Source organism: Podarcis liolepis (assembly GCF_965112155.1).
Source record: "Podarcis liolepis genome assembly, chromosome: 10".
Lineage (NCBI taxonomy): Eukaryota > Metazoa > Chordata > Lepidosauria > Squamata > Lacertidae > Podarcis > Podarcis liolepis.
This window is the reverse complement of record NC_139562.1, coordinates 23,455,062-23,479,185: the sequence shown is the minus strand read 5'-3', so window position 1 is coordinate 23,479,185 and position 24,124 is coordinate 23,455,062. Positions and strand designations below refer to the sequence as shown.

Here is a 24,124-nt window from a genome sequence, read left to right as displayed (position 1 = left end):
ATTTGTATTGAATCGTTCTGGCCTATGGTTCTGAGTGATAACAATTTATTCGCCTAAGAAAACCAGAAATAATCCTCTTCGGCCAGCGCATGGAATGTGAGAAGAGACATGTTCAAATGGCAGGTTTCGATGTGATAAAATGGCATGATTGACAACCAGAAAGTCCTTCTGGCCAGAGAGGAGAGTTGCCCAGGATAATCTAAGGTGCTTGTTCCTAGAAAAGCAACTGATGATGGCTAACACTTTTTATCTTTTCTTTTCACAGGGTTACAGACGTCCCCTTCAAAGCATGCTGGGTATTCAGTCCGGATGGAGAACGCTGTTCCAATCGTCACTCAGGCTCCTGGGGCTCAGCCCCTTCAGATCCAGCCAGGACTTTTAGCACAGGTAAATTTGAATAGAACCGTAGAATTGTAGAGTTGTTTAAGGGACCCTGAGAGTCATCTGGTCCGACCTCCTGCAATGCAGGAATCTCAACTAGATCGTACATGATAGATGGCCACCCAACCTCTGCTTATAAACCTCCGAGGAAGGAGAGTCCACCATATTCCTAGGAAGTCCGTTCCACTGTTGAACAGCTCTTACTGTAAGCTGTCAGTCGTAATGCAAAGAACTGGATGCAGAGAGCAACTATTTTTTTCAGTTTATTAATTAGGAGAGTGCCACTTGTGTGTGGATGCTAATTTGGATTTTGACTATTAAAGGGTTCATGATGCTTCAGTTTTTTTACCCACCAGCTTTTAATTCCCTAGAAACTCCCCAAAGCAGATCCCCCAAAGCTGTCACTATTGACCCCCTGGGATCAGGGTGAATAAAAACCCAGGGGTTAGAAAAGGGTCAAAAAGGGCTAGGGGTGGGGAAGAAGTTTACGAGGTATAGTGTGAATACTTTAATTAAAAACTTATGAGTGTGAGACATAAAATAAAAGGCATAGGAAAATACAGTGAGGAACATGTGCATTTAATAGGATGATTCCTCAACGGTATTCCTTTTTTTCACATTTAATGATTCCTACTCATTGTGATTGCCGATTTAAAAATGTTAATTATATATTGATATTTCTTGACATTGTTTCATTTAGATTCCTATGAATTTGCGCTGGAGTCAATGACAAATTTGTATATTCTTTAAGTGGTCTATGAACTCAGTCTAATGGCGCCTGAGAACACCATGCAGTTTCACAGAATTTGCTATCTCTCCATTTTTTTAAATCCACTTGTCCCAAAGACAAAAAAAAAAGACATTGAGGATGAACGATCTGTTCTACATCTTCTCTTCATTGTGTTAGGGAAATAAAGTCTAAATATTCATAATGACATCACTGAACATGGTGCACTAGGAATATAGCAGAGGTCATTTTAGGTCAGGTGCAGCAAAGGTCTGACTCTTTATAAGGCAGGGTGCGGGGCATTCGACCACAGCTGCCAGACACTTAGGCTGCATACGCACCTTACATTTAAAGCACCCCAAAGAATCACAGGGATTATAGTTTACCTTTCACAGAGCTACAGTTCCCAGCACCCATAGCAAACTTTAGCTCCCAGGATTCTTTGGGGAAAGCCGTGTGCTTTAAACGTAGTCGTGCGTCTGCAGCCTTGGGGGCTCTGACCATCCCATTATATGAGCCCCCTTGTATCCCAGACTAATTCAATTTGAATCAGTGCGTCAGAGCGAATGTCGTTGTCTATGCCAGAGCATTCCAGCGTTCTCAGGCATCAGCAGACTCCAAAATCCTGCCAAAGCATTGCCTTGCCTGGATAGCATTCCGGCGAGTGTTAGTTCAGTCCTTTTCCTTTTGCCTGCTGCCAGCCCAGCTTATCTGGGAAAGGCAGTATGGAAAAGAACTTGAAGCTTGCCTGATTTCCTTTTCATTAACTAAGTGGTGCCTCCTGTTCCCATGAAGAGTCTTTGTTAAGCAGCTGCCTCTTTGACATGAATGAAGTCCACCTCCATGAAAAGCACGCCATCCTTTTCCAAGTGGTACACTCGAGGGGAAGGGGGGCGGCGACGGCAGGGTGGAAAGACAGACCTACCCACCTCATTTAAAAATAAAATAAATGGGAGCAATTCAAAAGGGCGAACGAGAAAGGAGGAGGGTTTGGTTCCTCCCAAAGCTAAAAGAAAGTAAGTGAATTTTGCAAACGTAAATATGTAAAATATTTGGACCGAAGCACCGTGTGAAATGGTCTGGCTGTGAGCGTGTACAGTTTCAAAACTCAGAACATATTCCAGACTTCTCAGTTGGCCTTAGTACAACTGGCAATCCCAGTAGACGGGCTCAAAACATGGGGCTAAGCCGAACGCTAAGGCAGTAGTGGAGGCTGTCCGTAGAATCATTGTACCACTTAAACAGTAGCTAAATATTGAAGTGTGAGCACAGCCTGGGATTTTTACATTCTGCAGGAGGCCCAAAAAATTAAAAAACAAATCCTGCACTTTCATAAAGGGCCACTCCCATGATTAGTTGAAGGTCCAAGATGGCGGCCTAATCCCAAGATTAGGTGAAGGTCCAAGATGGCGGCGCGTGCAGACGCTGTGGCTGAGAGCTCCCTGGGGGGGAGTCAGGGTTTGTTAGGACAAATTATTTAAAATGAGGTTTCAGAGTTTTTGAATGTTTTATGTAGTTTTATGTAGTTTTTCAATTTCATTGTTCATTGTATATATCGTATATAGTTGTGACAGGTGACAGAAGGGTAGTTGTACAGCAACGTCCGATGAGCCATAGGTTCCCCTCCCTGAACTTTTCGAACGAAACAGGTAGTCCCAAGCAAGGATCCAGAGTTTCAAAACATCACCGCAATAAACAATTAATATAGAGGGTCAAAGGAATAAATTCCACGTAACACATGAAACAGGTAACAGCCAGCCTCAACCTGGTGCCTTCCAGGTGTTTTGGACTTCAACTTCCATCAGCCCTGGCCAGCATGGGCCAATGTTCAGGGATGATGGGAATTTTGGGCCAAAATATCTGAAGGGGAACCAAGTTGGGAAAAGGCCTTCTGGCCCACAGGCTGTGACATCTATAGATGCTTAAGCCCTGACAGCTCTCAATTTAGAAACTGATCTCTTTGAAGAACATTTCTAAGTTGCCACCTTCTTTCCTAGCTTGAGATGCTGTGCATTTAAGAGCTACATGACAAACAATAATTCAAAAGGGTCAGCTGTCCCCAGTGTAAAAATGCCACCAGGTAGAAAGCTGTGCCTGTTGAGTTTTTGGCATGTGGCTTTTCCCCTCTGACAGGAGGGGGGGAAATAGCAACCCTGCTTTAAGGTCCTGATACTGTGAAATATTTACGCCCAACATCACTGGAAGGGTAAGACTGATGGGCTGAAGCTGGTATATTATCTTCAGAGATGTTGATTGCAGGAAATGTGATATGCAAGTCAGATGAAGTGTGCTGCATGCAACTCCTGGAGCAGGTGGTGAAAAACCAGTCATCACATCCAACCTTTTAGGATTTGTTTTTACCCACACGAGGCAACTATATCAGTTTGCCTGACTTTACAGGTGAGAGACAGCTCTGGTTGCACTCTTTGTAAGCATAGCTGCAGCTTCTTAAAGAGATATGACCTGTTAAGGTAGGACCGCCATGATTCCTGGTCGGGGCTTGTCCTTTTGGTGGGGAGGGGAATCAGATTTTGCATTAGAGAACCTGAATTTCTTCCTTAAAAATTGGAAAAGAAATGTGTATGTGTGCACGCGTGTGTGTGTGTGTGTGTGCGCGCACACACACACACACACACACACACACAGATCACAAGATCAGGGTTTTTCATGAGGATGTAGATTAATGCCAGCTCAATACATTTTGCCAGTCACAGGTGGTATGGTAAGGCAGAGACACTTATATAACCTCACAACAGGTGAATCATGGCAACTTAACAAGAGGGGAGGAATGAGGTAGTAGGGAGGGCAGCGTAATGCAAACACACCAGCAGCAGTGTGTTTGAATGTTGTGGACCTCACTGCTGCTTCACCCCTCCTGGCAGGTAAGTAGCAGCAGCAGCTCACCTGCCAGGAGGTCAGGTGAACACCTGCGCCCTACCATGCTGCCCACAATGGCATTGTGCTGCCCGAGGCAGAGCAAGCGACGCCTCCCCTCCCTGTGAGGGTGCTTAGTACCCAAGACCAGCCACGTTATTTTGGTAGCTGAGAGAGAAAGTCACTGGCAGTAAAAGCATAATAATAAAAACAAATGAATAACAATGTGCTACCCTTTCATGATGCCCGGAGTCAGCTACCTGAGGTGGTCACCAAACTTTGCCTATTGGATAGAAACCCATAGGCAGCCAGGGGTGAGGACCGTGTGGCCCTCTAAATGTTGTTGAACTCCCACTCCCATCAGCCTAAGCCAGCAAATTCAAGGGCCAGGGCTGATGGGAGTTGTAGTCTAATAACATCCAAAGGGCCACAGGTTCCCCATCTCTGCTCTACATATTAACTCAGAAGCAAGTCCTGCTGACTTTAAGGGAAGCTGACTCCCAGGTCAGTGTGTGTAGGATCAGGCCGAACCCGGTGGGGCTAATTCCTGAGTAAGCATGCATAGGATCAAGTCTTTATGTGGCTATCTGAGGACAAAATGAGTGCTTAGCCATGGAAATGGATGGTGCCCCAGTCGAACCAGTGGTCTGGATTCTCCCAGTTAACCTTTTCCATGCAAACGGCTAGGAAAAAAGCCTGCTCCCAATTCTTGAACGCCTGAAACAAATTATTCATTCTTTTTGAGCGTAAAATCCAAAGTGCTTTTGTGCAGAATTTCGGCCTTCGGAGTGTTGAGTGCTCGCAGCTGTGGGTATTAAGCTGCCACCCTTGGTTTCCAGGAGCAAGCAAATCTTTTAGCACATGCATTTCTTAAATCTGTTCTCAGAAGGGATTAAGTTGCCCTGCCGTGTCATGCAGGGGGAATCTGAATGTGACCTACTTGTAAAATATAATATGACTCGAAAATTGAGTCATTTGAGCAAGATGACACTTGCGCATGTCTTAGGTGACAGTCTGTGCAGAATTAGGCTTACATGGCAGCGAGGCTGCTCACACGGAACAGGCCTTGGCACCTCCCAGCACCACTTTAGAAGATACCAAAAGAAAAGAGGACTTCGCGCCCGTTTGATGGAACCTAGCATTTCACAATCCGAACACTTTCTTGATAATATATGTTACTTCAAAAGTCCCCATGACATTTTTTAAGTCACTGATGTCAAATGGCACATGGGTATTGGTTGGCATTCATCCGGCTTGGGAGAAAATGGAAGTGTGAGATGGCGGAGATGGCAAAATTAACAGCATCAAATAGAGGCTACTCTAATAAAAAAATTAATAAAGAGTGGGAATGCGTTAAGGAATACATGCAAAAAGTTGGTGCTGGAGCTTCAAAATTAATATGCAAAAGTTTAAAAGGCGCAAGGAGATAGGGCAATAATATATTAAGGATGGAATAACAAATAAAGTGAATAGTGGAGGGAAGTACTGGGCTGTGGGGGAGGGAGGTGAAGGGATTAATTGAAACTGTTAATGATTGGTATAGGATTTAAGAGATTTAAATTTTCATAAAGATTCTATAAGGAAAGCAGAAAGCAGCAAGAAATATCAAGTAAAGGTATCTGAGAGTGTAAATGAAAACATGAGACTTATGGTTTTGTTACATATGATTTTATTTTGGAGTTGTCTGTTTATTTTGGAGTTGTTTGTTGTAAAGAATGTATATAATGTGAATAAAATAATAAAGGATGTTGGGGGGGGAGGAGTCTGATCCTATGAAGTGATCCACTCAGGAGTGATCCACTGTCAGAGGCAGAAACACTTCTGAATACCAGTTGCTGGAAACCACAGGAGGGGAAGGTGCCATTGTGCTTGAGGGCTTCTCACGGGCATCTTGGTGCCACTGTGTGAACAGGGTGTTGGGCTAAATGGGCCATTGGCCTGATCTAGCTCCCTTTGAACTCATTTGGACTTCTGAGTAAAAGTGTATGGCTGCCTGTGCAAGCCTGCTAGGGTGAATAGCTGCAGTTTTGTGCACACTTACCTGGGAGTAAGTCCTACTGGGTTCAGTGAAGCATATTCCCTAGTAGGTGTGCATGTGAAATCCAGTGCCGTATATACTTTCCCAAACGTAAGCCCCATTGAACACAGACTTTTGAGGTCGGAGTGCAGCCCTAAACACCCTTGCAGCCCGATTCTGTGCATATTTACTCAGAAGCTAACTGAGTTCAATAGAGCTTACTTACTCCAAAGTAAGTCTGCTTAGCATTGCAGCCCCTACAAGAGAGTAAGTCCTGTTGCCTAGGATTATGCTGCTTCCACTGCAACAGATAAGAAACGTGCATTTGCACTTAAGCTTTTAATACCAGCAATTTTGTCTTCACAGCTTCTTTGAAAAGACCTTGGTTTAAAGTTGGGTTGACGTCCTCTCGACTTTATAGCATGCTGCTCTTTGCCTTGTCCAAAACTGGCTGAGCTACGCTTGTTGCCTTTGAATTAGTTGCATGGGATTTTTTCCCCTGCCGACTTATATTGAATCTGTTCTGTGCGGTATGGTTTGTAACATGCTTCTTTAAAAAGTACGGGTTGGCACTGAATTTTGTGATTGTTCTGTTCTACAGCAAGCCTGGCCTAGCGGTACACAGCAGATCCTGCTCCCCCCAGCTTGGCAACAGCTGACTGGGGTAGCCGCCCACACCTCAGTCCAGCATGCAGCTGTAATTCCGGAGACCATGGCAGGGACCCAGCCCCTGGCAGACTGGAGGTAAACAGGAAGGAAAACTTGTATCTGTCTGTAAGGTACCAACTTCGTGAGAGCCTCAGTATCTGTGATCCCATCTTTATTGCCTAATGGCTGCATGAACTAAGCACATAACTCGCGGGTGCTTGTTTCGTATGCATGGTAGTGAATGGCAGGATGTGGTGATGTTTATCCAACCTCCTGACAGTGGAGTCGCTGCTGCTTACAGAGAGGGAGAGGGATGCAGTGAGGACGTTGGCACTGTGCAAACACACCAGCAGGAGCTAGTATGTTGTTCTTGCTGGCGTGTTTGCACAGTGTCAACCTCCCTGCCACTTTTCCCTACCACTCTCCCTCCTCATAACCAACAGTGACTCCACTGCAGGAAGGTCGGCTAAGTGCCACCACCCCACCTTTTGCTACTGTGTATGTATAACATTTTTAATACAAACAGCAGAAGCTGTTTCCCATAAAGAAAACTGCTTTGAAAATTGCAAGATTCACTCCAGGGTCTTCTAGGCCAAAGACTATAACCTTGTGTGAAAAAGTCATCCCTGGTCAAAAAAGAATGACTACCTTGAACTCTTCTGATTACTTCCCTACTTTTTGTCCCAGGGAACCGAATGAAAGTTAATTCTACACTAGCCCTTTCCCCCGAAATTTGTTTGCTCTCTTTTTATGTAGCGACCGAGTGACAAACTTGTCGGTTTTGTTTTATTGCAATGTTTTCAGGAGTGTCTTGTATCTCTTCAGGCCAAAGTTTTGGCAGATATTTTTGCAACAATAACACAGGTGTGGCGCCAACCTGCCTGGGCAAGACCTGCAAACAGAAAATGTTTAATTAAAGGCACACGAGCCCTTAAAAGCTTTACTAGTACTTTGCTTGCCCACCTCTGCTCAACATTGACTATGCCACAACTAGAGTCATATGTCCAGCGTGTTGCCATATTTTGGGAATAATGCTGAGATGTTGGGCATAATTCATTGGAGAGTACAGTATTGGCGTGGTGGAATGTGAAGAGAATGAGTGTATTTTATTGTTTAAGAAAAAGCAATTAGAAGAAATTGGTAATCCTTCATGTGGGTACAGAAACTGACACTGGGGCAGTTAAGATAGGCTATTCAAGACGTTCTTCATCACAAATCCTCCAGCTGCAGTCAGCAAGTAGCCATAAGTTAGGCAGGACCTGCAAAGAGGAAGCTTTTAATTAATGTTGCTGGGGGTCTTTTCTGAGTGGAACTTAACTTGTGAATAGTCATAATAGGCGAATATTAGTAATGGGCAAGGAAGCTACTGGATAATATAGTACTATATTAAGAGCTTGAGCAGAACTTCCATTTTAATTACGCTTTCAGCTAACTGCAGAAAAGCAGTGCTTCAGCAGCACTAAAGGTAAGCAACCTAATGTACGTGGTGCTTACTTAGAAAGCTTGCGCATAACAACCTTCAACCTGCTGCTACCTTAACATGCTGTAAGCCAAGTCTTGAATATGGGAATAGATTCAAATGATCAGCTCTCATGGGCTAGGGTCAACATGCACATAAACTCTTAAAAAAAGAAGAAGAAATGAAATGAAAAGGTTATTTCTCACAAGTCACACATTGTGGGATGCGTTACTATATTAAACAAACCGTTTAATATAGTTTTGCAGACAAAACATTCAGATTCCTGGCACTGCCTCTTCTACCCGGCACCCAACTGATCTTTGCAAGAGGCTAAGAATAAGGCATTAATAAAAGCCACCGTTTCTCCAGGAGTGCTTCCTGAGCCTCTGTGCTTGTAGCAAAATGACTTCTCAGAAAGAGCAACCGGCAGCAGCCCTTTTATGATCTTTGAGCTTCCTCTTGCTTGCTTCCCCCATTAAATGCTTCTTAAAAGCTGTATAGGGACGACTCTCCTCTGTACGTCGGCACACGCCGCAGAAGCTCTCTGCAGTTTTGTTCTTGGGTCGCTAACTGCTTCCATGGAATCGCGGAGGGAAGTTGATACTTATTTATTGCCCTCTTTGAAGCCTTTGTGCCGAGGCGAATAATGGAAGCTTGCAACTTGCAGCAGGCAGATGGAATTCTGGTGGAGTTCCGCCCCTCCCCTGGTATCCCTCCCACGTTGCTGTCTTCCCTCTGCTCTATCCATTGTCAGAAATAGTCCTTGCCCTTGTAATGCGAGTGCGCATCAAAGGAACTATGGCAGTGCAAGAGGCTGTGTCAGTTGAGCCATCGGGGCAGAACTTTGGGGGAGATGTCCAGGGACCCACGCAGCAGAATGAGCAGGATGGGCCCCATATGCAGCAGGGCTGCCATGCCACATGTTGCAGTAAGTGAAAGAAAGCATGTTGCTGCCTAAAGAGCCCGTAATTCGCTCCCCATAAGGCTGATTAGAATCTAAACTTACCTACCTGCAGCACTGAGCAGTGCGTCTTACTGAAAAGAATACTAGCCTGTGGCTAAACCTCATGTGAGCCATTGGTCAAGTCAGTACAGTTGTACCTTGGATCCTGAACACCTTGCAAGTCGAGCGTTTTGGCTCATGAACGCCGCAAACCCGGAAGTGACTCTCCCGGTTTGCAAACTATTTTTGGAAGCCGAATGTCTGACGGGGCTTCCGCATCTTCTGATTGGCTACAAGAGCTTCCTGCAGCCAATCACCAATTCCTAACTTTTTGGAAGTCAAATGGACTTCCAGAACGGATTCCGTTCGACTTCCAAGGTACGACTGTATTTCTAAAAAAGCCTGATGCCAGCGCTGAAATACCCTACATTGAGCTTTCTGGGATGCTGTTGTGTTTGCCATTCATTCCTGAGCATTCTTCTCGAAATGTACAAAACGCCTTTCTCTCCGTTTTTCTCGCAGGAGCACACACGCTCACGGAAGCCACTACAATCCCATCATGCAACAGCCGGCACTTTTAGCAAGTCACGTCACCCTTCCAGCAGCCCAGCCCTTAAACGTGGGTGTCGCTCACGTCATGAGGCAACAGCCCACCAGCACCACCTCCTCTCGGAAGAATAAACAACACCAGTCATCAGCAAGGTAGGCACCGGAAAAGAGGGGGGGGGTGATATAAAGGAGGGAGATTTTCTGTTCGCCGCACTGCCTTGTGGTTAAGGTGAGAGACTAGGTCAGGGTGGGAGACCTGGGGTCCTCCAGATGTTGCTGCGACTCCTAACTCCCATCAGTTCCAGCCAGGATGATCAATGGTCAGGATTGGTTGAGGTTGTAGTCCGGCAACATCTGGAGGGACACAGATTCCCTTTCCCTGGACTAGATCAGGAATGGGGCTTCTGACCCTCCTAAATCCATCTGCTTCCTCTTACCTCAGTAAAGGCACCCCACATACCACCCTGCTGCACACCAGGCTGCCTTTACCAAAACATGGAAATTAATGTGATGTGGGAACGGGGTTGAGTGGGCGTTATTAATTTGCTCTTGTTTTCATTGTGTGTGTGTGTGTGTGTGTGTGTGTGTGTGTTTCACCTTGCATTTTTGTGTTGTGCACCTGGAATCTATGGATGGAGGGCAGTATACAAATAAAATTAAGAGGTGGCGCTGCCCTGGAACGACCCTTTAGGCTGCTGTAATTCTTATTTATGGACGAAGCAATAGGTCTGAGAGGGAATTGTCAAAGGCTGCAAAGTAAATTCGTGGATTTGCAAAAAATAATTTATTTATTTCTAATTTTAAAAACCAGCTTGCTCAGTAGGACCTCAAGGTTTGCAGATGTAGGAAAAATATTGGGGGGGGGGTGAACAGGGTGTAAAAAACAAAACCCAAGCAGCCCAATGGACTAGGCATGGTCAGTAGCCCCAGAATGCTTAGACTCTGTTGTTGGGGAGAGGGACATGGGGGCAAGGCAGAAGAGAATGGAGTGCAAAGGAAGATGGTGTGGTGTCTGGGAAGAACACTGAAGAGGAGCAGCCTGCCCCTAGGTATTTTGTTTCAGATCCCACTTGCTTCAGTTCCAGTTTCTGATGTGCCACCTTTTTAGGAATGGCCGCAGAGGGAGAGCGGACTGACAAGAGTACAAATGGTGCATCAGCAGTTCCTTCCCTCTGGCTCAGGATTTCTCTGATGGGACTTGAGTATTAAGTATTAGCATACTCCACATGCACTGAAGAAGGTTCTGCTCTATTTCCCATGAGGAAGTTTGAAAGCCACTCCAACAGAAGCCTATGCAATTGGACCTGTTTAAACCCATTAAAGTGATGTCTTGGCAAAATAGGAGAATATTGAACCACTTTTAAAGGCCTGTTATTTCTGCTTCAGCGAATGAGTGTGCGCGCGCGTGTGTATACACATATGCACAGACATAGACACACAGAGAGCAGATCAAGTTAAATATAGACAGTGTGATGGCAGAGGATGCCTTATGCCTTATGTTTGAGATGATCATATCATTCATAAGAAGCAGACAAGTCACTGGATTATACAAACTACCGCAGATTAATGACACTTGGAAGTTACCAGTATCTTGCAATTTCAAGGGTATTCTGCAAATGATCTCTAATTATTTCTTTTCCTTTCTCTCCTTGTTTAAACTGGGGGTATAAAGCTACTAGGGGCACAGGTGGCTCTGTGGTCTAAACCACTGAGCCTCTTGGGCTTGCTGGTCGGAAGGTTGGCAGTTCGAATCCGCACTATGGGATGAGCTCCTGTTGCTCTGTCCCAGCTTCTGTCAACCTAGCAGTTTGAAAGCACGCCAGTGCAAGTAGATAAATAGGTTCTGCTACGGCAGTAAGGTAAATGGCCCTTTGTGCCAGAAGCGGTTTAGTCATGCTGGCCACGTGACCCAGAAAGCTGTCTGTGGACAAATGCCGGCTCCCTCGGCCTGAAAGCGAGATGAGCGCTGCACCCCGTAGTCGTCTTTGACTGGCCTTAACCATCCAGGGGTCCTTTACTTTTACCTTACCTTCCTACTATGAATAGGCTTCTGAGAAGATGGGATTTTAGTGACATTCCAACAAACAGAAGCCATTACCCACACTATGAAATACCCCCTGGATACCTTCAGTCTTATATGTGGGGAAATGAGATCGTTCACCCAGTTAACACATCCATTCCTATTGTGATTGCTTTGTGGCATGACACCATTTTGCTGTGCACTTCCCCTCTCCTCTAATTTAAAAAAAAGATAAAATAAAATGTGAGTATATGAAAACACTGCAGTCTCACTGCATCAAGACTGGCTTGCCTCAATTTCAAAATTATGCCCCCTTCTACTATAGATGAAATATCACGATTGCCAGTGAATACTCTGTCTCTGTCTTTATATGTTTGGCCTATGTTTTTTGACTGAATGAGTGAGAAATGTCTCAGTTTTTCCTCGGTCCCAGTCTATAACAGGAATGGTGAACCTCTAGTATCCCCAGCCAGCACAGCCAGTGGCCAAGGATGATAGAGGTTGTAGTCCAGGTGTGAGGACCCTTTGGCCCTCCAGATGTTGCGTAACTGTAATTCCCATCATTCCTAGCAAGAGTGGCCAATGACCAGGGAAAAGGTGGGAGTTGCTGTCCAACGACAGTTGAAGAGTCACAGGTTCCTCATCCCTGTTCTATAGCTTCTATAGCTTCTTTGGGAGGAAGGGTAGGAATGGATATTTAATCAATCAATAAATATGTCTGCCCATTCCCTGAGGTCCAGTAATGAACCTTGCTTCAGGTTTCGTTACCATCAGAGATGTGATTGTTTTCCACTATTAATAGTCTATGCTATGTGCAAATGCAGCCTGTATCTTATTTCTGCTGTTGCATTTATTGGATTGTTATATAGATTGTGTGCTTTTAACATACTTGTTTACAGTGCTTATGATTTTATTGCTTTGGGAACTCCTTGTTGGAATGTGGATTATAAACACTTAACATTAAATTAATGCATTAAGTTGTGCTTGCAACAGGTGACTGCTGGGTGCAAGGATAATACCTTAGACTGGAAGGGTGGCTGTTGTTATTTCCCACAAATGCAAAATCTGTAAAAGGAGAAATTATGAGAGAGTTGGCCAGTTCCCTTAGTTTGGCTCTCTGCACTGCAAAACACAAGCCAGGTTCTGCCCTGTGACACAGCAGATATAACTGCATGGGCGAAATGTCTGGGCACGTATTAAAACCACTCCCAAGACTGAATCAAACTCCTCCCAAGTGGGTGTTGAGGCACATTGTCATGGCAGATGTTTGAGCCATTTGCATGACTACACTGTGCCTCTTTTGTGGGTGGAATTTAATCGACGTATCTGTCAAAACATTGCTTTTAATGAACACTAAAATCCCTCTTAATAGCATGGGAAAGAGAGGAGTTGAAATGGATCTGCACTTTGCAGAACACAGAAGTGTGCGTTTCTGCTCTGCCCTGGCCAAGGCCAGAGGACCTGTAATGAATTTACAGCCAGTCCCTGTCTCCGTACAAATCGGCTGCTTTAAATCCTTCTCCTTTCTCTGCTGCCCTTGTTTCGTTTACTTTGGGTGCATTCCAGCCTTCTGTGCCCACGTGAAATGGAGAGCAGAGGCTGCAAAGGCCTGGTTAGTTAATGAAAAGGGGAACATGCTCTCCTAGCACATTTCAGGCTACCAAAACACCCCCCCTTCCTACATATCTGTAGTGTTTACACAGGGAAGTGGGAGAGGAGACCAGGCCCCTGCAGACTGAGCGATTCCCGCGGCCTCCACTTTGCATTATTGTAACCCAATGAGTGATATGCTTCTTTTGAGAGAAGAATGCTCTATATTTCTCATTGGTATTCAACAAGCACCATGAATGCTACTGTGCAGTCATTTGTTATGCAAAGGACTCAGTGCAGTGTGATATGTCCATAATTCCCTCCCTTTGATACATTCCAGCTACTCCCTTTGTTCACTCTCAGACCGAACTGAAAATTCAAACAAAGCCTGGCTGCAGAGTGTTTCCTCTAGAACCAAAACTTGACTTGCTTTGAACACTTGTAATGTTTTGCTGTTAGAGGGACCAGTAACAACAATAATAACAGTAATGCCTGGGATCTCTGCCCTATGCAACTGTGAGCAATTGCCAGTATCATCATCATCATCATCATTTATTAAATTTATATACCCCCCTTCATCCGGAGATCACAGGGTGGTTTGCAACATAGAAATACAAGAAGAGAACACAAAATAAATAATAAAACAAACACAAAACAATACAGTGGTACCTCTGGTTACGTACTTAATTCGTTCCAGAGGTCCATTCTTAACCTGAAACTGTTCTTAGCCTGAAGCACCACTTTAGCTAATGGGGCCTCCCGCTGCTGCTGTGCCGCTGCCGCGCAATTTCTGTTCTCATCCTGAAGCAAAGTTCTTAACCTGAGGTACTATTTCTGGGTTAGCGGAGTCTGTAACCTGAAGCGTATGTAACCCGAGGTACCACTGTAACTTCCCTCCCACAAACACATTTAAAAAGCCGTAGAATGTTAATCAGCCAAATGCTTGGTTTAAGAGAAATGTTTCCCCTGGCGCCTAAAGAAGTATAAGGAATGCGCCAGCCGAAACTTCCTGGGGAGGACATCCCACAAGCGGGGAGTCACTGCAGAAGAGGCCTGTTCTCCTGTTGCCATTCTCCAGACCTCTCATGGAGGAGGCACGTGAAGAAGGGCCTCAGAGGATGACCTTGGGGTCCCTGTAGGTTCATAGGGAGAGAGGAGGTCCTTGAGGTATTGCAGTCCTTAGCCCTTTTAGGATTTTTAGGTCAAAACCACCACTTTTGGCGTAATATGCTCAAACTCTCATGCCCTGGTGAGCAACCAGGCTGCTGAATTCTACACCACCTGAAGCTTCCGAACTTCAGAGGCAGCCCTATGTATATAATGCATTGCAGTAATCTAACCTAGAGGTTACCAGAACAGAGTTAAGTTATCCCTGTCCAGATAGAGGCACAGCTGGGCCACCAGCTGAAGTGGATGAAAAGCACTCCATGCCACTGAGGCCACCTGAGCCTCAGGTGACAGCAAAGGATCCAGAAGAACCCTAAAACTACATGCCCACTCCTTCAGAGAGAGTGTAATGCCATCAAGAGCAGGCGATCTGCCATCCTTCCGATCTAGGGAACCACCCACAAACAGTGCCTATGTCTTATCTGGACTGAGTTTCCGTTTGCTGGCTCTCATCCAGTCCATTACCCAGGCAAGATGACAGTCCAGCACATCCACTGCCTCGCCTGCAGATGCAACATGAGCTGGGTGGGCCAGTGGCCTAACCCTGTATATAGAGATTTCTGTGTTTCTTATGCACGGAACTGTGCTGTGAGGAAATGTACATAACCTAGAAGTGGAGAAAAGATGTTGCAGCGGTGGAACTGTATGCATGCAAATGTCTCTTTGTCTCTCTTCAGAAATATATCCAACTTCGAGGTGTCCTCGTCTCAGACGATCAGCTCCCCACAGCGGTCTAAGCGAGTAAAGGAGAACACCCCCCCTCGCTGCGCCATGGTTCACAACAGCCCTGCCTGCAGCACCTCTGTCACCTGTGGGTGGGGTGATGGGGCTTCCAGTACCACACGGGAGCGGCAACGGCAGACGATTGTCATCCCCGACACACCCAGCCCCGCCGTCAGCGTTATCACGATCAGCAGTGACACGGACGAGGAGGAGGAGCAGAAACATGCACCCACCAGGTGAGGAGGTGTAGGGCCTGTTTGCTGGAGCATGGGTACATTGTCCTCACACATGGGGACGCCTGAATGTGCAGGCATGTGCAAGAGGGAGGAAGTGAGAGGTTTAGAACTCTGGTCCGTCAGACCATGGCTACATTAACATCACTCACTGGAATCAATTTAAATGGCCATTTAAAGTGCTTTTGGGACATGGGTGGCGCTGTGGGTTAAACCACAGAGCCTAGGGCTTGCCGATCGGAATGTTGGCGGTTTGAATCCCCGCGACGGGGTGAGCTCCCGTTGCTCGGTCCCTGCTCCTGCCAACCTAGCAGTTTGAAAGCACTTCAAAGTGCAAGTAGATAAATAGGTACCGCTCCAGCGGGAAGGTAAACGGCATTTCCGTGTGCTGCCCTGGTTCACCTGAAGCGGCTTAGTCATGCTGGCCACATGACTGTACGCTGGCTTCCTTTGCCAATAAAGCGAGATGAGCACCACAACCCCAGAGTCGGTCACGACTGGACCTAATGGTCAGGGGTCCCTTTACCTTTACTTTTAAAGTGCTTTCAACAGTCATGGCTTCTCCCATAGAATTCTGGGAGCTGTAGTTCTTTGAGCATCCCGAGAGCTCTTAGGCAGCCCCAGAGCTACAATTTCCAGAGTTGTTTAACAAGCAGTCACTCTGCACAGGGAACTCTTTAAGAATTGTAGCTCTTAATATTGTCTTAAAGGTGGAAATTTTCACAGTTAGACAGGGCTCCTGCTGGACCCAGAGCAAATTCACTGGTGTGTGCTAGGTGTGAAAGGCCCATGATGTTCCTGCTCTTTACTATACCTTACAAAACACATTTCATAGGTTAACCATACATCTAGTGAAACATGTCAAATGCTAGAACTATATTTTTTTTACTTTTTTAATTTAATGTGTAGGGTTTTTCACTCCACTGTTCAGCCAAAAAGGCTCCCAGATCTGCTTACAGTTATTAGCAATAAAATGGGCTCTATGCTCAGATTAACCATCTAAAAAACATGACACAAAAGGAAAAGGGATTAGGAGGGAAGACAGGGGGTCAGACACTAGTTCTTAGCCAACTCAGGCATTTACAAGCATGGGCCTAGCCAGGATTTTTGTTAGGGGGCAGAACCTCAGTTAGCTATGGATTTTTATTGATTTTGAGGGGGTCAACTGCCCCACCCTGCCCCACCTTGGCTGTGCCCATGTTTACAAGGACTTTATAACTTCCCAATGAGGTGGGAAGATAGCTCCCTGCAGTTCCTCCGGCTGCTGGATGGGGCCAGGGTAATTTCCCTCTTGTCGTGATGGTCTTCCTGGGAGAAGTAATTCACATTTTCATAGCAAAATGGGAAAAGGCACTAAATGCAATAGAAATTGGTGGCCAAGATTAATTCTGTAAAGAGTGAGTTGAAATTAAATGTCTTGATCTTGTTCCATGCATTGGGGCTCCCCTACACACAGGTGCTCCCCTATCCAACACTGCCTCCCCATTCATTTCAATGGAACATGCCAACCTTGAGTATCTATTCTTTCTATGTGTTCTGGTCAATGTTGGGTAGTGGCTAAAGTAGTTTGGACTTGGAGCAAGAAGACCTGAGTTCAAAACTGACTGTCTCTCAGTCTAACCTGCCCCACAGGGTCGTTGTGAGAGTTAGCGTGGTGGGGGATTCATGGAGGAAGGATGAAATAAAATGTGAAATACTAATAAACAACGAATGCGGAATTGGATTCGATGAAATTATCATGCATCCAATTCATATTCATAACAACACACACAAGTCACTGGATTAGTGCAATGATGCATTGCATTTTATAAGGCAGCGGTTTCTGTGTGTGTCTCTAATTGGTTACAGATAGTCCTCTGTTTCATGCATTTGGGGTGCCTCAGAATCATGATGTATGAACAACCAGCCATGTTATGGAAAGTTCCATTAGTCTGAAAGTTCCATTATTCTGAAAAAACTAACACTCTGAAACCCTAATTATTTATGTTCAGTAAACATTTAGCTATGTCAGCATTCTGAAGGCTCTACAGTTTAGGTTAGGCTGTGTATGCATAGAGGCAATGCACAGTGCTGCTTGGTGGCTGTGAAACCTATTCAGAGATAATTAGGGATTAGTTCTTTCTCTCCCCACACCCCCCTCCCCAGTTTGCTCCAGAAATAACCCAAAGTCACTGTATTAATATCCTGGACATACTTTGAGTGCCTGGAAAATTAATTCAGTCTCCAGATGGGATCCAGATCAGGCCTTTAGGCCCTGGCTTGCAACAATGTCAAGCATGCCAAACATCGCTACAGGGACAGGAAAATCTTAATTTTGGGTTTCATAATGACGATGCTCATATGGCTACGTTTGTTCCATATCAAAAACAATCTATTATAAATAAGGATGCAGACAAATGCCACGCAATATGGGAAGAATTTCTCACATTGAAATAACAACGTGGATGCACAATATCTAGTCCTTTTCCAAGATTTTCTGAATGCAGAGTCTTTTCTTGGATGGCAACCCTAAAGTGTAGGGTTTTATTAGGAAGTAAGCCTCATTGAATTTAGTGGGACACACTTCCATCTAAGCAGGCACCGAATCAAGCTGTAAATGAAAACGGCCCAGTTCACAAGTTATGGTAAAGCATAGTTAATGCTTTACTGTAAATGTGAAGATTGATCCTGCTTTGCTGCTCCCCAGTGTGATCCCTAGCTTAGTCTTATGTCTGAAGCGGAGTTCATTGTTTGTTTCACTCAGGCAAACCATGGTTGTTAAGCCAAGAACAAACCGTGGCTTCGGGCCTTGGTTTCGTTGAAGTAAATTAACCCATGACCCCCAGTTTGCATGAAATGCTAAGTGAGGGATGGTGGTTTGTGGCTCCCACCTGCACTCAGGGAGGAGCAAAACAAGAGTTATCTGCACGTGCATGGTAAACCATGGTTTACTGTGACATAAGAATGAGATACATGGAGCATTTTTATAAGGTTAAGAAAAATGACTTCTTTGCTAACAGTGCAACCCAATCATATTTATTTGAAGTAAATCCCATTATAGTCAGTACAGTTTATTCCCAGCTAAGTGTGCACCAGATTATATGTACACTTACTTGTGAATAGGTCCATTGAACACATTGGAACTTGCTCCAAACTAAACATATAGGATTGTGCTGAAGAGGTTGAATTTCGATCCGCTATTTTTATGTATGCATTTTGCATAACGGTTTTTAAATCAATAGGCGTTTTACACTTGCTGTCAATTCTCATGATTATGAGCAGCAGCAAGGAATGCAATAAGAAACCCAGGGGCCTTCGAGTGTAACGTAATGAAAGAGTGCCACCTCGTGGAGACAATGGATAAGTGTGTAAAACTGAAGGTCATATATACTGTGGAATTTATATTAGATGAATTTTAAAAATTAGCCAAGTGCATAGTTCAATTTCTTGCCCAAATAAATGACCCGGGAATCAACAGGCGCTGGCTGTTCAAGTGATATTATCATAGCGCCGCATCACTAAGGTGTGACTAGGCTTTCAGTTCAGAGGTTTTCACCAGTATGCTGTGCTTGAAAACGTAGCTTAGCCTAATTTAGAAAGCGAAATATAAAAGTTAAGAGGAGGATTACAGCAGTCTTATAAAAAGGACAGCAAGGTCTTCAACGATAATTTTCTCACGATCTCTTAGAATGGATGAGTGAGCACAGTTAAGGATAGAGCCTTCCCTGCCCTTTCAGGAGATGTGTGGAAGGGCGATTCTTGACTTTTGTTTATTTACGTAACAAATCTCTACCCTGCTTATTAACCCGAACCAGGACCGCCCCCCTCAAGCAGTGAACACAAGCATCAAATTACACTAAAGCAAAAATAGAATTCCATCTAGAATTCCACGGAATTCAATTAAGAGTTTTAACCAATATACACAGCCTATAAAACAACAGCACCCAAGACTATAGCCTCGCTAACGCAGAGCCCAAACCTCTTTGAATAAATTTGGCGTTTATATACAGAGCTTCAATAGCTTCCTTGCAGGGTTGCAAGAGTTCCTTCCCCAACGTTGGATGAGAGACAAGGAACACAAGAAAGGTCCTGTTGTTTTATCTCTGCAAATTCAGGAAAGGGGCTGGCATGGGAAAGCAAATCTATTCTGTCAGGGTGGACTGTTGGTTTGGGCCTTTGGGTTACTTCTGACAGCTGCAAATAGCTAACAGCTCCCTCTAGAACAAACTTTCCCCAACTTGGGTCTCAAACTATTTTTGAACTACAACTCCCATCATCTCTGAACATTGGTTCTGGTAGCTAGGGATGATGGACGTGTCCGGTGTGTTGACAATGTTTTGATTTTTAACTACTGTTCCTCTACTGTGGACAATTGCAACCTTTTTCTCTTGTTACCCCAGGAGCGCTGAGAGTGCCATCTTTAATGTAGTGACATTTCTAGATTTACAGTGGTTCTGTACTCAGTTCTCCCAACCCATGTGGGAACTGCAGTTACTATTACTACTACTACTACTACTACTACTACCCTACCCTACCCTATCCTAAGGTCCCAGTACTAAAGGTTACAAGAATAAAAACACAATGGTTAAAAACAGTTTTAAACAACTTAAAATTACAGTTTGCCCTGTGAGCCCCACCTTCCTTGGGGTTCCTCAAGCCCTGCGTCCTGAGGAAACGCAGATGCCAGGGAACCTAGGCCGGGGAGCCCATGAAGGGACCATCAAAGGTCTGAGGTAATTATTGGGGCTACCTGGGGCTTATAAAGAAAGCCCTATGTGCTGTGAGGGAAGGCAGAAACCTCCCCCTCCTTCCCTGAGGCTACTTAAGGCCTGTGTTCCCTGAGGGAACGCAGAAGCCAGGAAGCCCAGGCTATGGAATTGCTGCCATCAGCTCCTGAAGTCAGCCTGAAGTTATTTAGCGCTACTCATTAACATTTTTAATTGGCAAATTGGCAAATTGGCAAAAAAAGAGGCAGAATATAAATGCAACAAGCAACTAACTAAAAGTTCAACAAAAAATGCCGCTTCCCTTGAAGTAGCTTTTTTTTTTATCACACTAAGCCTTTTAGTAGCAGCAGCAAAAGGCATGGAGGGAATATGAAAATTTAGCACTGAAAAGCTTTGGGAAACCCCCATTTGGATTCTTTACAGTGTTTGCCTCCCCATGAGATGGCTTCCGCCAACATACCTAATTGCCAAGTTCTTTATATACACGATCTGTTTCTTGTCGTCATTTTACAAAAATTGCAGTTGCTATAACAACGTAATGCAATTGGCAAAACATCGCTGCTGTTTTCCGTAGTCGGGCTTGTGTGTGTGTGTGTGTCTTTCAGAAGATGAGCCATTTGAGCAAATTTCTGCAGTCACCTACTCTCTAAAGTAGGTAGAAATGTGGAAGGTGTTCTGTGGGAAATTCTCAGTGTCATTCGGCACGAAGAGTAGTGTGAATCCAAAAAGGCCGGTGTATTTTGTGTCACAAACTTCTAGCACGACACAAGGGAGGCTGATGCTAGTTTCTCATAATTTCTTTCACATTGTTGCAGGCAGATTAGCTTGAAAAATTGCTTAGCCTTTCTGAGTTCACGCTAACCTAGGGAGAGGGGCAACACAGTGAATGTAGAAGCAGAAAATGAGGGATAATGCATCATATCCAGACACACTGAATTTAAATCAACTAAACAATCAACATTTGTCCAGTAGCACCTTAGAGACCAACCAAGTTTGTTATTGGTATGAGCTTTCGTGTGCATTTCAGTGTATCTGAAGAAGTGTGCATGCACACGAAAGCTCATACCAATAACAAACTTAGTTGGTCTCTAAGGTGCTACTGGAAGGATTTTTTTTATTTTGTTTCAACTACGGCAGACCAACACGGCTACCTACCTGTAATCAACATTTGGTCTAAGTTCGGGGTAGCCAATGTCCTGCCCTCCAGATGTTGGCCTCCAACTCCCATCAGCCCCAGTCAGCGTGGGATCATGGGAGCTGTAGTCCAACAGCATCTGGAGGGCACCACATTGATTACCTCAGCTCTGAGATGTATTCGCATTTTGAGAGTCATTAGGTTAAAAGCTGGTTGTGTGTGTGTCTCACAAGCCTTCAAAATAAAGAGAATGTAATAAATGTTAAGTGCCGCCATTGAAAGGACAGACTGAGTTTGCATTTATGCACTGGCGCAAGCGGAAGCCTAACGCGGGAAGGGCCTGGTTTTGTCTTGCAGCCCCCTGTCTAAGCAAAGGAAAAATGTCATCAGCTGTGTAACTGTGCATGACTCCCCCTACTCTGATTCCTCCGGCAACAACAGCCCCTATGCAGTGCAGCATCGAGGAGGGAACAACAACGGAAACAGCTATGACACGAAGGGAGCGCCGGAAACGCATTGCAACGGCAATCCTCGGACGATCATCGTGCCGCCACTGAAAACGCAGGCCAGCGAGGTGTTAGTAGAATGTGATAACTTGGTACCAGGTAGGTTGGCGACATCTCTCAGTGTTAAGCAAAGGCCTTAGAATAGGAGTTCCCACTTCATTCAGCAGTTCCACAGCGTGTCTGTGGATTTGCGGTTGAAGATGGGAGATGGTAAATCCACTGGATTACATATTCATGCTGCTTTTTAATTGTCCTTTTATTGCTGCTTTTATTCCTTCTGTCATATTTTATTGCATTGCAATTTCAATTCCATTGCAATGAAAGAAGCAAGAATGATACCATTTAAAATCATACAGCATGTAGCACAGCACACTACGAGTGTTGCAACAGGCAGAAATAACATTAATTGCTCCACCAAGATCCTCAGCAGTTTTCAAGTGGGGGGGAAACGGTTGTGAACCACTACCCTAGAGAAGAATCCCTTCTGCTTCAGGATCTGTCTTCCATGCTTCCAAATCCCTGCTTGGCCTTTATTAGCAGGTTTGCTGCATTTCATTCGTGTCATACAGCAGGGATGGGGAACCTGTGATCCTCCAGATGTTGTTGTTCCTAATACTATTTAGAATTTAAAGAATTTATATATCACTCTCGGTTCAGACATATCACAGAGGTATACTAAACAAGTAAAAATAAGATACAATAACAATACATTAAATCCATCTGTAAAACCAACAAGAACAATGTCCAACAGTCTTGCACGGACTCCATCTTTCATTAGCCCCAGGCATGGTCCATGGTCATTGGTGATTGGGCTTTGAGTCCAACAACATCTGGGAGGCCACAGGATTCCTATCTTTGTGGTACAAAAATATTTCATTTTATACAGACCAAGGGACTTTGGGGGGGGGTGGGGGGGGGAGTGAGTCCCTAGCAGTTATTTCATGCCTAGCAGACTCCACTGCAGACATCCCGGAAGGGAGCTCGCAAACGCTTTGCTTCTCCCTGCTCCTATTTGCAGATGTGAGAGGCTAAACTGTGGTTTGGCTTAGCAATGCATAGTGTTTTAAGTTCTCTCCGTATAATCCACAAGCTGTACCCAACGTTTGTTCTTGGCTACAGCTCATGTTTAGTGAGGAGAGATCTCAGCCATGAGTTCCTGATGGCACGGCGTGGTAAGTCAAACCTTGGTTTAGCTTGCCACCATGCAGCAGCAAAAAGTCCTGGAGAGGAGCATAGGGACTACAGGCTCCTTTCCGGGAGTTTGCATGCTCTCGTGGTTAGTGTGTTGTGTGAACCAGCTCAGTGTGTCAGGTGCCACACATGGCCTTGGGACAGAGTTGCCTCTCAGGTCTTGGATGGCCTTAAGCCAAAGGCTTCTGATGACTGTTAGGCATGCATGACACCACAAATGCATGCTCTTTCCCCTGCTGCAGTCACCACCAGTCACCACTCGTCCTCCTACAAGTCGAAGTCCTCCAGCATCGTGACCTCCACCAGCGGTCACTCTTCAGGGAGCTCGTCTGGAGCCATTGCCTATAGGCAGCAGCGGCCAGGACCACACTTCCAGCAGCAGCAGCCTCTTAATCTCAGCCAGGTAAGCAAAGGGAGAGTGGAGAGAGGACAGGCAGGCAGGAGGTTCCTGCAAAATCTTTCCAAGACTGCCCAAGAAGTGGCACGACCCACGGGAGACTGCCTGTTTTCATTCAGACCAGCTTTCGCAGATTTCTTTGTGTTCCTAGAGTGTTTAGCTAAGAATGTGTTCCTAGAGTTCCTAGAGTGGCATAAAAAACAACAACAAAGCAGGAGGAAGACATTTCTTGCTCTCAGGCTTACATTCTGAAAAGGCATGGCATGGCATGCAAGGGAAAAAAGGGTGGTGAGGGTGGAGGAAGAAAGAAACCAGCCACTAGTAATTAAAGTGACTATTACAACAACTGGGTGGGAGGGAAATAATTCAGGTAGCTCGACAGAATTGCTGCTGCTACTTGAGAGTTTCTCAGCAGACGAGGTGGGAAATCCTTGTGTTCCTTCTCCCCCTCTCTTGCTCTTCAGCCTGAAGCTGCTGCTTTTTGGATTACCCAAGAGTTAGGAAGTAAGGTTGGGAACAGAGCTAATATATCTTTTCAAAGGATGTTCATGAAAGTGAGTGCCAAGTTCAGGCTCCTGCAACCATTGGTGAGGCCCAGAAATCTTAACCAGCTGCTGGCAAGGGGGTTGGGATGGGGCACAGGTAGAATGACAAGAGTGACAGTGGCCAGTCCACCTCCCATGAAGAGCATCTTGCCATCTTGAATGCTGGAGCCTCTCTTTTGACAATTTCAGGGTGCTTGTTCACCCCAGCTAGGAACTGAGCACTCATACAGGTCTTTCAGATATTCCTTGCAGGAATGGGACCAGTGGATGGTTGCAGCATTGCAGGAAATGCAGTTTGCCAGGCAGAGGAGAG

General features: G+C 45.1%; 1 protein-coding gene across 6 annotated transcripts in view; it reads left to right on the top strand.

Moving 5' to 3' along the window:
* The window catches only part of HIPK2 (homeodomain interacting protein kinase 2), a 172,610-nt gene that overhangs the window by 135,770 nt on the left and 12,716 nt on the right, over positions 1-24,124 (top strand). For 4 of the 6 annotated variants that reach the window (XM_083461848.1, XM_083461852.1, XM_083461847.1 and 1 more), the window contains exons 9-14: positions 266-387; positions 6,601-6,743; positions 9,572-9,751; positions 15,053-15,334; positions 21,530-21,777; positions 23,112-23,272. In XM_083461848.1, coding sequence (XP_083317974.1) covers positions 266-387; positions 6,601-6,743; positions 9,572-9,751; positions 15,053-15,334; positions 21,530-21,777; positions 23,112-23,272 — 1,136 coding nt within the window. The remainder of the gene's footprint in view (positions 1-265; positions 388-6,600; positions 6,744-9,571; positions 9,752-15,052; positions 15,335-21,529; positions 21,778-23,111; positions 23,273-24,124) is intronic. The other 2 variants (XM_083461851.1, XM_083461849.1) reach the window with 1 other exon arrangement.